The sequence below is a fragment of the Rhinolophus sinicus genome, chromosome 8, assembly GCF_057876585.1.
Source record: "Rhinolophus sinicus isolate RSI-liver-muscle chromosome 8, RSI-T2T, whole genome shotgun sequence".
Taxonomy (NCBI): Eukaryota; Metazoa; Chordata; class Mammalia; order Chiroptera; family Rhinolophidae; genus Rhinolophus; species Rhinolophus sinicus.
In genome coordinates this window covers 40,519,150-40,533,385 of record NC_142508.1, presented here as the reverse complement: position 1 = coordinate 40,533,385, position 14,236 = coordinate 40,519,150, and the positions used below count along the sequence as shown (strand labels likewise).

Sequence of the window (14,236 nt, the reverse complement as noted above, 5' to 3'; positions counted from 1 at the left end):
AAATGTTCTAGAACTAGATTGTGAAGGTGCTAAATGCCACTGAACTGTTCACTTAAAAATAGTTAATTTTATGTTATGTGACTTTCACGTCTATTAAACAAACAAAAAAAAAAACACAGTGGAATCAGGGAAGCCCAACAGAAAGCCACGGAAGCCATCCAGGTGGGAGGTAGGTAATGATGGCTTGGACCAGTGTAATAGCAAGAGAAGTGGCTGAAAATGGTCAAACGCCGTTTACATTTTGAAGGCAGAGCCAACAGTCCTCACTGATGAGGCAGATACGAAGTGTGGGGATGCAAGGAAAATAGCGGGTGACTCCAAGATTTCAACCTTATTAAATATTTGCTGGGGAGTCTGTGTATGGGAGGGGGAATGGGCCTGAGAAGCGGAGAGCAGGCCTCTCAGGGCAGGGCCAGGCCGGGAGCTGACGAGGCGGACGCCACCAGGGGCCTCCCAGGGGCTCCCTGCGCCACCCCATACCATGCCTCCTCGATGAAGCCGATGACAAATTTGCGTACTTCAATTGACTTGTCTACTTGGAAAGCGATGATCTCCTGCCAATGTCAGGAAGAAGGTGGGTCAGGGCTGCACCAGGATCCATCCCCTCACCCCTCTACCCACACCTTTTGGCTCCCATCCGTCACTCACATCCAGGAAGTTGTCCAGTAGTGTGGGATCTTTGTTGATGATCAGTTCCTGGACCTGAAAGGAGATTGGGAGAAGGAATACGCAGCTTAGACCAGGGTCCCATCAGTGCAGACAGGAGGGTGTAGGGGGAAAGAGCGTGGGGCTAGGCAGCAGATAAACTCAGCTCAAATCCTGGCTCTGCCACTTCCTACCTTGGGCTGGGCAAGTGGCTTCTCTTGAGTCTCTTCTGAAAATGGGACCTTAAATACCAATTCCTAGGGCTGTGCTGAGGCTTTAATAAGATCCTACAAAGCGCAGGTCCTGGTGGACAGTGGGTACACGACACACAAGGGGCTAAAGAAAAGAAGGAAGCGCCGCAGGGCTCCTGCCTTCCTGAGGCTTGTCCGTCAGTTCTCCCCACTCTCCTGCTTCTACTCCCCACTCGCACTGCCACAATTCAGCAGGCACGTATGACAGTGAGAACCTGTTTCCTGAGGCGCTCGTACCTGCCAGGCTCTTTGGAACAAGCCTTTCCCACAGACGTTCTCATATAAGCCCAGCACTGGCGTGGCTCCTACCCAAGCTGCTATTGTTGAACGGCCCTCACAGCGATGCCACCCCCAACGAGGGTAGTCTATTGCTGAGGTGCAGTCAGCTCCCCAAGGCCGCATGCTGAGCAAGTAGCAGAACTGGGGTCCTTACCCAGGCAACTCGACCCCTCAACCTCTGAACTTCACCGGTCTCCTGGTCTGAACTACACCTACGCCACCCCCCACCCCAAATTCCGCATGTCCTCTTCTGCCTTTGTGCAAGCTATTGCGTCCTCTTTCGAGTCCTCTCCCTCTCTTGGCCAGCTTCTGTCCTTATCCGCCAGGTCTCATTTCAGATGTCCCCGTTTCCAGAAAGGCCTTCCTGACTCCTCTCCCCTAGGCTGGGTCAGGAGTGCCCCCTGGGTGCTCCAGCCCAGCCCTGCTCATTCTGGGTCCTCTCTATCTCACAATCTGCATGTCTTCCCCCCAGAAAAGGACCATGGCAGAGAGGAAACACAAGGATGAAGAGCACAGGATGTGGAGTTGGAATGCAGCATTCAAGTCCCAGTTCAAAGTGACCTTGGGCTAATCATTTAAGCTCTGAGTCTTCTTCTTCCTATAAAATGGGGATGAAATTACCCTGCCTCACAGAGCTGTTGTGAAAGTTAAATGAGGGCATGCACCGTGGCAGGCATCTCCTAAGTGCTCCAGTGTGGACACCAGTGTCATGACCACTATCTTCTTTTTCACAGATTCCCACACGCCCTCCCATGTCCTGCTTGCCCACAGCACCCCAGCCCCTCACCTGCTTGAGCACTGTGATCTTTGAGTCGTTGGTGATCAGCGCTGCCTGGTTCAGGAGATCCACCACCTGGACGGAGAGGGAGGCAGGTGGTGCTGCTGGCCTTGCCAGCCCAGCCCCCTTGGCCCTCCCTGGGCTCTGCCACCTGGGGGTGGGTCACCCCAACTGGGGCTGTGACCCCACACACACCAAGCCCTTCTTTCCATGCTCACTCTCTCTGAAGTGGTCATGCCATCAATGCCCAGCCCCTCCTCTTGAGTGAAAAACTGTGATGCCACACTCCGGCGAGTGACGCTGTCCCCGCTGCTGCCTGCCATGGCTGCTGTCTAGTACTCCCTGGGGAAGAAAAAGATAGATCAAGCTCTGGGTGCCTGTGCGTGGGCTGGAAGTTTCATCCCACCATCCACAAAGGGCTCCACCATCTTTTCCAGCCTGTTCTGTCCTTGTTGAGTCTACTGAAGCCCCTCTCCACTTCAGGGTCTGTCTCAGACTGTAAGTATACACAGGGGTTGTAATGTGGGGGTGATTGATGTCTCTCAGGTCAGAGGCAGTACCTCGTGGAGTACCAAGACTCACCTCCAGTACTTCACCCGTAGCGGGCCGACCACAAACATGTGCTGAATGATGGAACAAACGAACACACAGCAGCTAAGGCACTGGCCGCAGTGCCTTCCTGACTCTTCATCTGGGCTGTACTCTGGACTGGACACCAGAGCAGGCTTTCTAAAACACACCAGTCACACAGTCCTGCTCACAGTAAGTACTCAATACATCAGAAAAGGCTCAGTTAAATAAATTATGTTTCAGCCATTTTCTGGAATGCTATGGAGTTGTTTTCAAAAAGGGGCCAGGTGGGGAGGGAAAACTTTTGGGCTCTGTCCCAAAGCCACAGTGGCACAACTATGAAATAAGAAGGCTCTCAATCACAGGACTAAGGAGCAAAAGACTATTAGCAACCACAGGGTTCTCAAAGAGGAAGACTGGCTGAAAAAGTCTGATAGAGCTACACAATAAAACACTATGCAGCTGTGAAAAGGAATGAGGGAGGGAAAAAGAAGGAACGAGGAAAATCTCTATACACTGATAATCAGTGGGCTCCAGCATATGTTCAGTGAAAACAAGCAAATTAGAAGACGATGTTTACTGTATACTCTCTTTTTACAAAAGAAACGGAAATGTGTATATGTTAAAAAAAGGAAGAAGAAAAGAAACTGAAAGGATAAGCCAAAAAGCAGAAGAGGAAGGAAACAGCAAAAAAAAATGAGTGGCTCTCAGTGCAATATCATCATAAAAAGATGTCCACCTGCTGTAATACATAACAGAACGTGTGCAATTCAATTCATTTTTGTCAAGTTTGTGTATGTCTACACAGAGCGGCCTGAGTCAGTTTTCTCTTCTGAGTCAGAGGTGGTAACAGTGCTTCTCTCACAGGAAGGACTACCTTGAGTTAGGACACACAGCAAACATGAGGTAAGTACAGCTGCTATTTTTATATACATGAGAAAAGATCGGAATGATACGGCATAAACTGTTAACAAAAATTTGAGGGTGTCTGCAGGACGAATGACTATCCAACATCCTCTTACCTAGTATCCCTGCTGCCTGTCACCCCCACATCTTGCTTGGCGTCAAAGCCAATGTCCTCACCAATGCCTAGAAGGCCTTATATGATGTGGTCCCTTCTATCTCTGCCCCCAGCTCCTCTCTCCTCTCTCTGCTCCAGCTCCTCTGGCCTCCTTGTTGTCCCATGAATATGCCAAGCATGCCCCTTCCTCAAAACCTTTGTGCTTCTCTTCCTTCTGCCTGGAACGCTCCTCTTCCCAGATATTGGCACAGCTCTCTCCCTCCACATTTCCTTCAGGTCTCAGCTCAACTACCTTGGCAGTGAGCTCTTCTTTGACCACCCTATTTCAAATATCAATTTCCTTTCTCTCCCCATCTGCGTTGTTTTATTTTTCTCCATGGCATTTATCATCTAATACACTACCTACTGTGTTTTCCCGAAAATAGGACCCGGTCTTCTATTAACAGACCCACATCTGTTCATGCAAGTCATGGCCACCCAACAACCAGCATACTGCTGTCCCCCATCAGAACATAATGAAGCTTTTCATGATGAACCTTTTTTCCATGATGATAATACATGTGGGTATTGAACCAGCAACCTTGTTAAGAGTACTGCGCTCTAACCAACTGAGCTAACCGACTGCCGCCTATAACTTCTATTTTCTTTGTAAGATATATACATATTTCCCTTTCTTTTATAAAAAGAGCATATATTAAACACCATCTTCCTTTTCATCTGTTTTCACTTAATGTATGCTGGAGCCCATTCTCTATATCAGTGTAAAGAGATTTTCCTTGTTCCTTTTTACAGTTGCATAGTATTTTGTCATGTGGATGTTATCAGTTTTTTTCTGCGAGTCTTCCTACTAAAGAATATTTGGGGGTCGACCCAGTGGCTCAGGTGGTTGGAGCGCCCCTGCTCCTAACGCCAAGGTTGCTGGTTTGATTCCCACATGGGCCAGTGAGCGGAGCCCTCTACAGCTAAGACTGTGAGCACCGACTCTCCCTGGAGCTGGGCTGCCATGTGCTGCCATGAGCAGCCAGTGGCCTGGGACCATCGTGAGTGGCAGGCAGCTGGCCAGAGCTGCCATGAGCAGGTGACTGACGACTGGGGACCAACTACCTCAGCTGGGGGTAGCACAAGGCTCTTAACACCAGCATGGTCCAGGGAGCTGTGTCCTACACAACTAGAATGAGAAACAACGGCTTGAAACCGGGTGGGGGTGGAAGAGGGAAAAATATTTGGAGTGCTTGCAATCTTTTGCTATTACCAACAGTCATTGTTTCCCCTTCCTTTCGGTGTACTCCTTATGGAGTACCACTGCCTCCCTCCCACCTAGGGGCATGACGACTCCCCTCATATACACAGTGGCCCCAGGAGTATCTTTCATTCATTCAACAAACATTAACTGGGTGTCTTCAGTGTGACGGCGTTGTGCTGGGAACACAGCAGTGACAACACACACCCAGTCCCTGCCTCCATGGAGCTCACAGTGACAGACATAATCAAATAGTCAAACAAACAAAGGTACAATAACAAATCAGAGGCCACATGACATGAAGGAAAGGTACAGGGACCTCTGAGAGCGTTTAACAGGCGGATTTCGGGATGGAGGGCAGGAAAGGAGGGCTTCGCAGAGGAAGTGACGTTGGTGCAGAGACCCGAAAGATGAATGGGAGTTAGCCTGGCAGAATGGGTAAAAGGATGTTGCGGGCAGAGGGGACAGTATGTGCAAAGATCCTGAGGCCTGAAGGCGCATGGCGAGTTTGAGGAACCGAAAGACCAATGCAACTATTCGAAGTGAGGAATGAGCAGAGGATGAGCAGAGGATGAGCAGAGGCAGAGCCAAGGCCGCGGGACGGACGCGCCTTGGGGGCCACGTTGGAACCTTGCCCTAAGGGCACTAGGGACCCACGGGAGAGTCCTGAGCAAGGGAAGAAACTGGAGTACCAAACGTCACTGCTCCCTTCTCCTCTGCCCCCATCCCTCTGCCAGCGCTCCTGCCGCTTCAGGGTCCTTCCTCCCTTGGTCCCCGGGCCCCCACGCCACCCCAGCTCACCGCGGCTCCGGCTTCCGTCCCCCTCGCGCCCCCTCAGCAGCGCCTCTTCCCAGACGCCGCCGCCATCTTCCGCTCGCCGCCGTGACACTGCGCATGCGCCACACACACGCGAGGTCGCCGGGAAATGGAGTCCACGCAGTAGGCCTACCCCCACCCCTATTTCTAGCCCAGCGAGCGGCCTTCCGGAATACTCCCGGTGGCTCTTCGTTTCTGGCGTTCGAATGCCGTGCCTTCTGGGAAATATAGTCCCTTGGCAGACGCTCGGGACAGGAAGGGAAACAGAGACTTCTGGGAAATGGAGTTCATGATGGTTGAGTTCCTGGACGGCTGGTATTAGAGAGAATGGAGAGTACGGGCGGCGAAGCTCCTAGGTCTTGGAAGTGGTCTGTTGCCCTAGTGGAGTCTGAACAGAAGCCCCAATTTCCTTCACCTTTTCTCCTAACCATTTAGACAGTTCGGAGCATTTCTATTAATAGCTGTCGGAAGCTTCAGTATTCCAGTCCATCTAATGGGACTGTGGTTTCGAGGATCTCCTACCGGTCCTTATAGAGGCAGACTGGATCCAAGGAGTTCACTGCGCTCTGAGGCCCCTTTCTTCCGCGGCGGTCGTGCTGGGTTCTAGTTATTCGCCCTCTACTGTCAAGATGATGAAACCCCCTGGGGTAGAGGGCCCCAGAGTTCTGATGTCGAGGACCTTAGTATCAGCAGTGTCTCCCAGCAGCAGCTCCCTCACTCTTCAGCCTTCTCCAGCCCTCACGTCCCCGGGCTGCGGCTCCCGGCGCCTGAGGTCTATCTCCTCGCAATCCCGCAGGGGGCGCCCCAGTCCGAGCGCACTGCCCAGGGAGAGGCGGGAGGGGAGCCGGGGCGGGCGAGGGCGGGGGGGGGGGGGTGTCCCGACTATAAAGCGTGGACGCCTCCCGCGGCGCCTGGGACGGCTGGGACCCTGGGCAGTCAGTCGGACGGGCGGGCGCCGGTTGGAACTCGGGCCGTGCCGGCTGAGAGATCCTTAGCGCTCGGTTCCCCCCCGGGCCGGAGAGGGGGCAGGTGGGGGCGCAGGCCCGGGGGATGCTGGGCTCCGTGAAGATGGAGGCCCATGACCTGGCGGAGTGGAGCTACTACCCGGAGGCCGGCGAGGTGTGTCCTCGGGGATGGCGGAGCGGGAAGTGTGGGGTAGGAATCAGGGTGCGGACTTAAATGAGGGCAAGGACTGGGGTATGGGTTCGAATGGGGGCTCCAAATAGAGTCGAGGAGTAAAGGAACTAGAGACACGGAGACCAGGTGTGGGATTCAGGGACGGGGGCCAGGCATGGGAGTGCGGTTTCCCCAGGCTAGTCGGAGTGAGGGATAAATGGTAGTCAGGAAAACTTAAGTAAGGGTCAGGTCATAGCTTAAACGTGAGAGCTGGGTGTTGGTGACCCCAAATCCAAGGGATTAAAATGAACAGACCAAAGCTAGGAATCAGACCCTCCCAGAATAGGAGACAGAGCTGGAGGATTAGGAAATGGCTTCAAAATTGGGGGAAAAGACGAACTAAGAGACGGAGGAGGGAGGTCACCATTAAGGGAAATCTGAGGTGAGAGCTCAGGGTTAGGACATTGGGGTTCAGGGATAAGGATCAGGGTGCAATCTAAGATGAGGTCAGAAATAGGGGTTCGTGCTCAAGGATAAGAGATGGAGGTTGGTTTTGGTAGTCTGAAATAACAGGTGGTTTAGAGTTGGGGTTCAGATAGATGGGGGCCCAGATGAGATCGGAGTTGGAAGCGGGAGAGCAGCGGAGGGGTCGATTTCCATTCCCCACCCCCACCCCTACTCCTGACCCTCACCCCTTCCAACTGAACTTCACTGCTTTAATTGTTAGAGACCCTCAGCAGGGATTCTCCTGTTAGAGGCTAGAAGGTTTCAGATTTCCCACCTCCCTATCCTCCTTCCAGTAATCTCCAGTAATTGCTAATGTCCTCACTAGCCCCATCTCTGACTAGACCACCCTGGAGTAGGGGGCAGGGTATCTCTTACTTCCCTCACCCCAGCAGGCAGAAAGTCCTTCCCCGGGTCTAACTCCCATTCCTCTTGCTGCAAGGACTCCCCCTTAGCTCACTGTCTCTATACTCAACAAAGTGAAGTGGAGGGGGGATCTGGACACTTAAATTCCTAACCTGGAAGGGGAGTGTGGACTTGAGGCAGGGGAACTTGAATGTCTGAGTTTTACAAGGAGACTGAGATCTGAGGGTTACAGGGGCTCCCAGGTGCTTGAGTCCTGGGTCTGGGGTTTGATGCTGTTATGTGGGACTCTCGATCCCCGGGCCTGCGGGGCTTGGCATGGTGCCCGGGAGGGGCCAGTCCTGGGGCTGTGGAGGTGTGAGCTGCACGTGGGGTGGGGCAGGCCAACCAGGGAGGGGGGGGATTGGAAGTGTTGAGAGGTGGAGATCGGCAGCTGGAGGTGTCAGAAGGCAGAGACCAGGTTGGAGGTGAAGGCTCCCAGGTATTGGGGCATCCCAGCTGAACCTCCAGAGAGGTCAGAGTCTGGGAATATGATTTAAGGGAACCAACTACAAATCAGTGTTTTGGGGGACACACCTTATAAGTAAATGTGGAGATCTAGGATGGAGGAATCCTGATTTGGGGCACTCTGAAGTTTAGGGGACACATTGTGTCAGAAATTGAGAGACAGTCTAGAGATGATCAGCATTTTGGGGCATATTTTGGAAGAGTTGACGTGGGGGACCGGAGATGGAAATACTGCCTGAGGGTCTCCCCAGCCTTTCCATCAGCTGAGCCACCTCCTCCTCTTGGGTCAGAACAAGGTAGAGAGAAACATTCACATTTACTCAGCTACTGAGAACTGTGAGGTCCCCCAAAGTGCTTCTTGCCCTCCACGCCTTCCTGCTGGGGTGATATTAACACCCCCAGGCTGGCTCCCCATGTGGAAGGAAATTGAAAGGTATCACCCTATTGGCCCCCAGTTCCCACAGATCAGCTGGTCCAACTGCTCCCCCACGTCAGAGAGGAAAAACCTGAAGCCTCCTGGAGTGTTGGGGGCTTCTTTAGGTCCTGGGTAGAGACTGGGGCTAGAAACTAGGCTTCTGGCTTCACACTGCCTCCCTCTGCTCCGTCACACCCTCCTCCAGAGACAATAAGGAAATGAAAGGCGAGAAATTTCAGCCTCCTGGGGTGGGGGTGCTGGTCCCCTGAGGGCTTTCCCCCCAATCTCAGCCCCGCCCTGGTAGGGAAATCCGGCTTAGACCCGGACACTGGGGGTTCATCCCAGCCCCGGGGCGTGGGAAAGCCTAGGGTGGATTAGGGCAGCTGGAGTTCTAGAGATCAGACCTCACGGAGGACTTCCGGGTGGGTGGGTAGGTAGCCAGAAAAGGATGGCCCTGGGGTCCCAGTCTGTCTTCCTCTGTGATACAAGAGAGTCTGACTGAGTTGGAAAAATGGGAGGGGGGGTTGCAGAGGAATTTAGGAATTCTCTGTAGATCCCCCTAAATCCATCACCTTTTCCCTTCATCTCTTCCCTTAATCTGGGGAGGGGGCAGAAGCAGCCAACCGTGGGGGAGACCAGTGCATAGGGGAGGGGAGTAGCTGGGAATCCAATTTCAATGTGAGATTTCTGAGGAGGGTGATACTGAGGCAAGGAAGCAGATAGATACAAAGGTGTGCTGAGGGAGAAAGAGAAATGGGGAGATGGGAGGGGAGTGGGGTAGAGAGAGACAGAGGGTGAGAGAAAGGAAGAAAATGTGGGAAAGGGAAAGACAGGGTAGGAGGAGATAAACATGGGGGGGGGGGGAGGGAAGGAGTATAGAGATGCTGAGACAAGGAAGGCAATGGACAGACACACACAGAGCCACCAGGGAGATTCAGAGACCTGAGAGAAAATTGCTACGTGGACAGACATATGAAAGAGAGAGGGGAGAGTTTATCCACTAGAACTCAGACCTGGGTTGGTTGCCACCTGTCCCTGACTCTCAGAGTGTCCATTTTCTCTCTGGACCTTGGGACCTGCAGATGCTCACAGTGACAGGGGATGAGAAAGGACCCACTGCCTCGTAAGAAAGTTGGCTCCAGCCAGAGCTGGAGCAGTACCCGCAGTGCCATCAGACCCCAGCAGGGACAGGGAGCAGGTGAACTATTGAAGGAGAGAGGACGGAAGACAGTGGTTGAAAGGAGTAAATACACACAGAGAGAAATCACCATCCACCGTGCTTCGTATTTTCCTTAGCTTGTTCACTTCCTGCTGAACTGTCAGCTCCATGAGGGCAGGCATTTCAGTCTGTTTTGGTCACTGCTGTTTTATAGCATGATCCAGAACACTGGTCTGGAACCAGACTGCCTGGATTCAGAAACCCAGTTCTGCCCTTTTCTTGCTGTGTGACCCTGGCAACCTCTCTGGGCCTTAGCTTGCTCAGTTCTAAAACAGGCATCATAATAGGGCCTCCCACATGGTGTGGTTGTAAAGATGAAAGGGTGCCTTTCCCTGTGCAGTGCTGGGAGCAGCGCCTGGCACTGAGTAGGTGGCCAATAAATATTTGTTGAATGGATGGAAGACTATATAGAGGGTTATTTAGAGAGACGGCAATGTCTATCGTATTTCATTCATGCATATTTTTTCACCATTTGAACATTTCCAAAAGTGGAATGGGTTTTATAGCCAATGGTATCTAGGGATTATAACTGACACTACGTTTTTCCATTCTTACTGATTCTTAATACTGCAGCTTATAAACAGTGATGTCTTACATTTGATAATATACAGTAAATGGATGATATGAGGTTGAAATGTGATTTCTGATAGTCAAACATTTTTGACCTATTAAAAACTGTAATTTTATAACCTAAAATATGGAGAGAGAGTATACATATAGATTAGATATAAATCAGCAGTTATCAGTTTTTTAGGTTTCAGGACCTCTTTACACTCTTAAAAATTATTGAGGACCCCAAGAAGTTTTCACTGATGTGGATTATGTCTCTCAATAGTTACCGCATGAGAAGTAAAAGCTGAGAAAAATTTTTTAAATGTATTAATTCGTTTTTAAATAGCAATAACTTGTTAGGATACATAATGTGTTTTTATTAAAATAACTATATTTCAAAACATTTAGTCAGAGGAGTGGCAGTGTTACATTTTTGCAGATCCCTTTTTGGATCTCATTCCATAAAAGACAACTGGGTTTTCATAGCTGCTTCTACATTCAGTCTGTTGCACTGTCACATGTCATGTGGCCTCTAGAAAACTCCACTGTACACTCATGAGAGAAAGAGTGAAAAAGGCTAGTAATATCTTAGCATTATATGAAAATAGTTTTGACCTCATGAACATACTGAAAAGGTCTTGGAGACACCCCAGGGTGTCCTGGACTGCACTTTGAGAGCCACTTAAAGCCCGAGCTCCAGTGTATGGGAGCATGGGGGTGTGGGGGAATAGGGCCCGGGGGGTTGTGCGTGAGGAAAGGGAAGAGAGAGAGAGACTTCAGGAGACCGCTGTCTACAGAGAAAAGTAAAGATGGAAAGGACTCATAGTGGAGGCAAGACAGGCAGACTGAGGGACACACGGCCGGTCCAGGGTGCTGACCAGCGAGTGGGGACTCACTGACCCCTCCCCATCTTTCTTTTTCTCCATACAGGTTTACTCTCCAGTAACCCCAGTGCCTACCATGGCCCCTCTCAACTCCTACATGACCCTGAACCCTCTGAGCTCTCCCTACTCCCCCGGGGGACTCCCTGCCTCCCCACTGCCCTCAGGACCCCTGGCGCCCCCAGCCCCCACTGCGGCCTTGGGCCCCACCTTCCCAAGCCTGGGTGCCAGCAGTGGTGGAGGCAGCAGCTCAGGGTACGGGGGCCCGGGTTCGGGACTGGTGCATGGGAAAGAGATGCCAAAAGGGTACCGGCGGTCCCTGGCACACGCCAAGCCACCATATTCCTACATCTCGCTTATCACCATGGCCATTCAGCAGGCTCCGGGCAAGATGCTGACCTTGAGCGAGATCTACCAGTGGATCATGGACCTCTTCCCCTACTACCGGGAGAACCAGCAGCGCTGGCAGAACTCCATCCGCCACTCGCTGTCTTTCAATGACTGCTTCGTCAAGGTGGCACGCTCCCCAGACAAGCCGGGCAAGGGCTCGTACTGGGCCCTGCACCCAAGCTCAGGTAACATGTTTGAGAACGGCTGCTACCTGCGCCGCCAGAAGCGCTTCAAGCTGGAAGAGAAGGTGAAGAAAGGGGGCGGTGGGACCTCCACCAGCAGGAACAGTGCAGGGTCGGCCTCAACCACCACCCCCGCTGCCACGGTCACCTCTCCTCCCCAGCCCCAGCCTCCACCCCCGGAGCCTGAGGCCCAGGGTGGGGAAGATGTGGGGGCGCTAGACTGTGGCTCACCCCCTTCCTCCACACCTTATTTCACTGGCCTGGAGCTCCCAGGGGAGCTGAAGCTGGATGCTCCCTACAACTTCAACCATCCTTTCTCCATCAACAACCTGATGTCGGAACAGACACCAGCGCCTCCCAAACTGGACGTGGGGTTTGGGGGCTATGGGGCAGAGGGTGGGGAGCCTGGGGTCTACTATCAGAGCCTCTATTCCCGCTCTCTGCTTAACGCATCCTAGCAGGGGCATGGGAGCATGGTGGGTGGGGTATGGCTGTAGTTTACACCATCAGGCTCTTGGGGCCTGATCCTCCTGGTGACACTTTGCTTGTCTCCACCAGTTAACATCTTGGTTGGTCTATTACTTAACTGTGGTGACTGCCGTTTGTGTGGGCATCGTGTCGGTCCATTGGGTACTGTGATAATGCCGTCGACATATTGGTGGGTCCATTGGGTACTGTGAAGACTGCCCTGTTGATTGATATTATTGGTTGATCCATTGGGTACTCTGATGGCCACCACCAGGGGTGACATCTTGGTTGGCCTGTTGGGTACCACGATGGACTTCCTCTTGGCTGATCCTTTGGGCGTGATGGTGATACCATTTCAATTGCATCTGCTTTGGCCCATTAGATGCTGTGATCACTTCTTTTTGGTGGACTTCTTGGTAAAGTAGGTGCCAAGTTGGCCACCATCCCTTATAACATGTTTTTTTGTCCATTGGGTGCTGTGATGGCCACCATCTTGGCTGGCCGACACAGCCAATGTACCATTGTGCACCATGACGGCCACCATAGCCCCTGTGTTGGCCAGGGCGTCACTGCCTCTTTGCTGAGTTGAGTGACGGATGGAGATGAGAATATTCCTTGGTTTTCTCTGGAGCCCATTTCCCCCTCTGGTCCAGGAGAAACCAGAAAGGACTGTTAGGGTGTGGGGAAATTCTACTGAAGTCTGGTTCTTGCCTGGGAAGTGGTATACTGGCTGTGTTTGAACATTAAAGACACCATTTCTGCCTCTTCCGGAATGTCTCTTTTCCTTGGCGGGTGGGCCCTGTGGAACTTGAACACGTGGATTGCTATTCCCCTGTCCCCTCTCCTTCCTGCCCCCAAGAGCTGGCTGCCTCTGGGGGAGGGGATGGAGGAGGCATCAACCTGACCTTTGGCTCTTTGCTGTCCCTGACCCCAAGGACAGTTTGCTCACAGATAGCAGCCCCCGCAGCAGTGGGGCCAGGGCAACAGGAGGAGGTGGCTGTGCAGTGACCAAGGCCATCTCCCCACCCCCACTCCCCAGACACACACCTCCAGCTCTGAGGCTCAGGGGCTGCTCAATTTTTGGTTAAGCGAGGGAGGAGGAAAAGGGACAGACAAGGTGTTAATTGAAGGAGACTGTGTGTTGCAGCTTGTGTGTGTGTGTGTGTGTGTGTGTGTGTGTGGACACGCGCACATACACATGCCCCTGGGTCACAGGAAAGCACTGTGCTTACTGACATCCCATAAGGTGTTATCAATTGTTTCTATCCCTGGGTTTGTTTATTCCCACTCTGGGTATGTGTTTACTGTGGGTGCCTCGGGATATCAGACTCCTGCATTTATATCTTCATTGTGTTGTTGTGTATGGATCTTTTACACACCTGGGTCTCTCACTGTTAGGTGTGTGTCAGTTTGTCTGCATACCCCTTGTCTCAGAGAGTGTGCAACTAAGTGTCACTGTGTGTTTCATGTGGATCTCTGTGTCATCATCTGTCTGTATGTTTAAAAGAAAGTCTGCCAGTGTTTGCATAATATGCCTGTTTTTGCTGTGTGCCTGTCAACGAATGCAGGGTCTGCTGGCCCTGGTGTGTGTCTGTCATTTTTGCAGGCAGGTATGTAGGGAAGGGGCTGGGTCCTCCTTGAGCTGCTGGGGACCTCTGGGTTTGGGGCCTGATTGTCTCTGTTACTCCAGGGCCCTCCCTAGGCTCTGAGTCTGGTGTCTGTCGTTGAGATGTTCTCCTCATTGGCTCTCTCGAAAACACCACAGTGAACTTCACGCCCCTCATTTCACAGAGTGGAAACTGAGGCCGAGAATAGCAAGGGACTGGGCCAAGATCATTCACCCAGGCGGGGGCAGTCAGGCAGAGTTGGTCTGAAATGGTCTTTTCCTTATGTCACGTTTGTCTTTCTTGGTTGTTGATCTCTCTCACTCACTCATTTATTCAGTCATTCAAAGATGAAAGGCTGTTTATCCACCTGTGTGTGTGTGTGTGTGTGTGTGTGTGTGTGTGTTGTCTCTCCCAGTTTGTGTGTCCATCTTT

At 52.1% G+C, this 14,236-nt stretch overlaps 2 protein-coding genes across 2 annotated transcripts in view; one reads left to right on the top strand and one right to left on the bottom strand.

Annotated features, from left to right (window-relative positions):
* Positions 1-5,758, bottom strand: part of SYMPK (symplekin scaffold protein) — a 33,667-nt gene extending 27,909 nt beyond the window's left edge. Inside the window, exons 1-5 of the mRNA XM_019754867.3 lie at positions 5,586-5,758; positions 2,172-2,295; positions 1,963-2,028; positions 649-702; positions 481-554 (exon numbers count right to left, since the gene is read on the bottom strand). Of these exons, the coding sequence (XP_019610426.2) occupies positions 481-554; positions 649-702; positions 1,963-2,028; positions 2,172-2,276 (299 nt within the window). The 5' untranslated portion in view covers positions 2,277-2,295; positions 5,586-5,758. The remainder of the gene's footprint in view (positions 1-480; positions 555-648; positions 703-1,962; positions 2,029-2,171; positions 2,296-5,585) is intronic.
* Positions 5,759-6,496: 738 nt separating this feature from the next.
* On the top strand, positions 6,497-12,965 carry FOXA3 (forkhead box A3). The gene is made up of 2 exons (XM_019754796.3): positions 6,497-6,719; positions 11,207-12,965. The coding sequence occupies exons 1-2, from the start codon at positions 6,651-6,653 to the stop codon at positions 12,185-12,187; spliced, it is 1,050 nt and encodes a 349-aa protein (XP_019610355.1). The 5' UTR covers positions 6,497-6,650; the 3' UTR covers positions 12,188-12,965.
* The last annotated feature ends 1,271 nt before the right edge of the window (positions 12,966-14,236 follow it).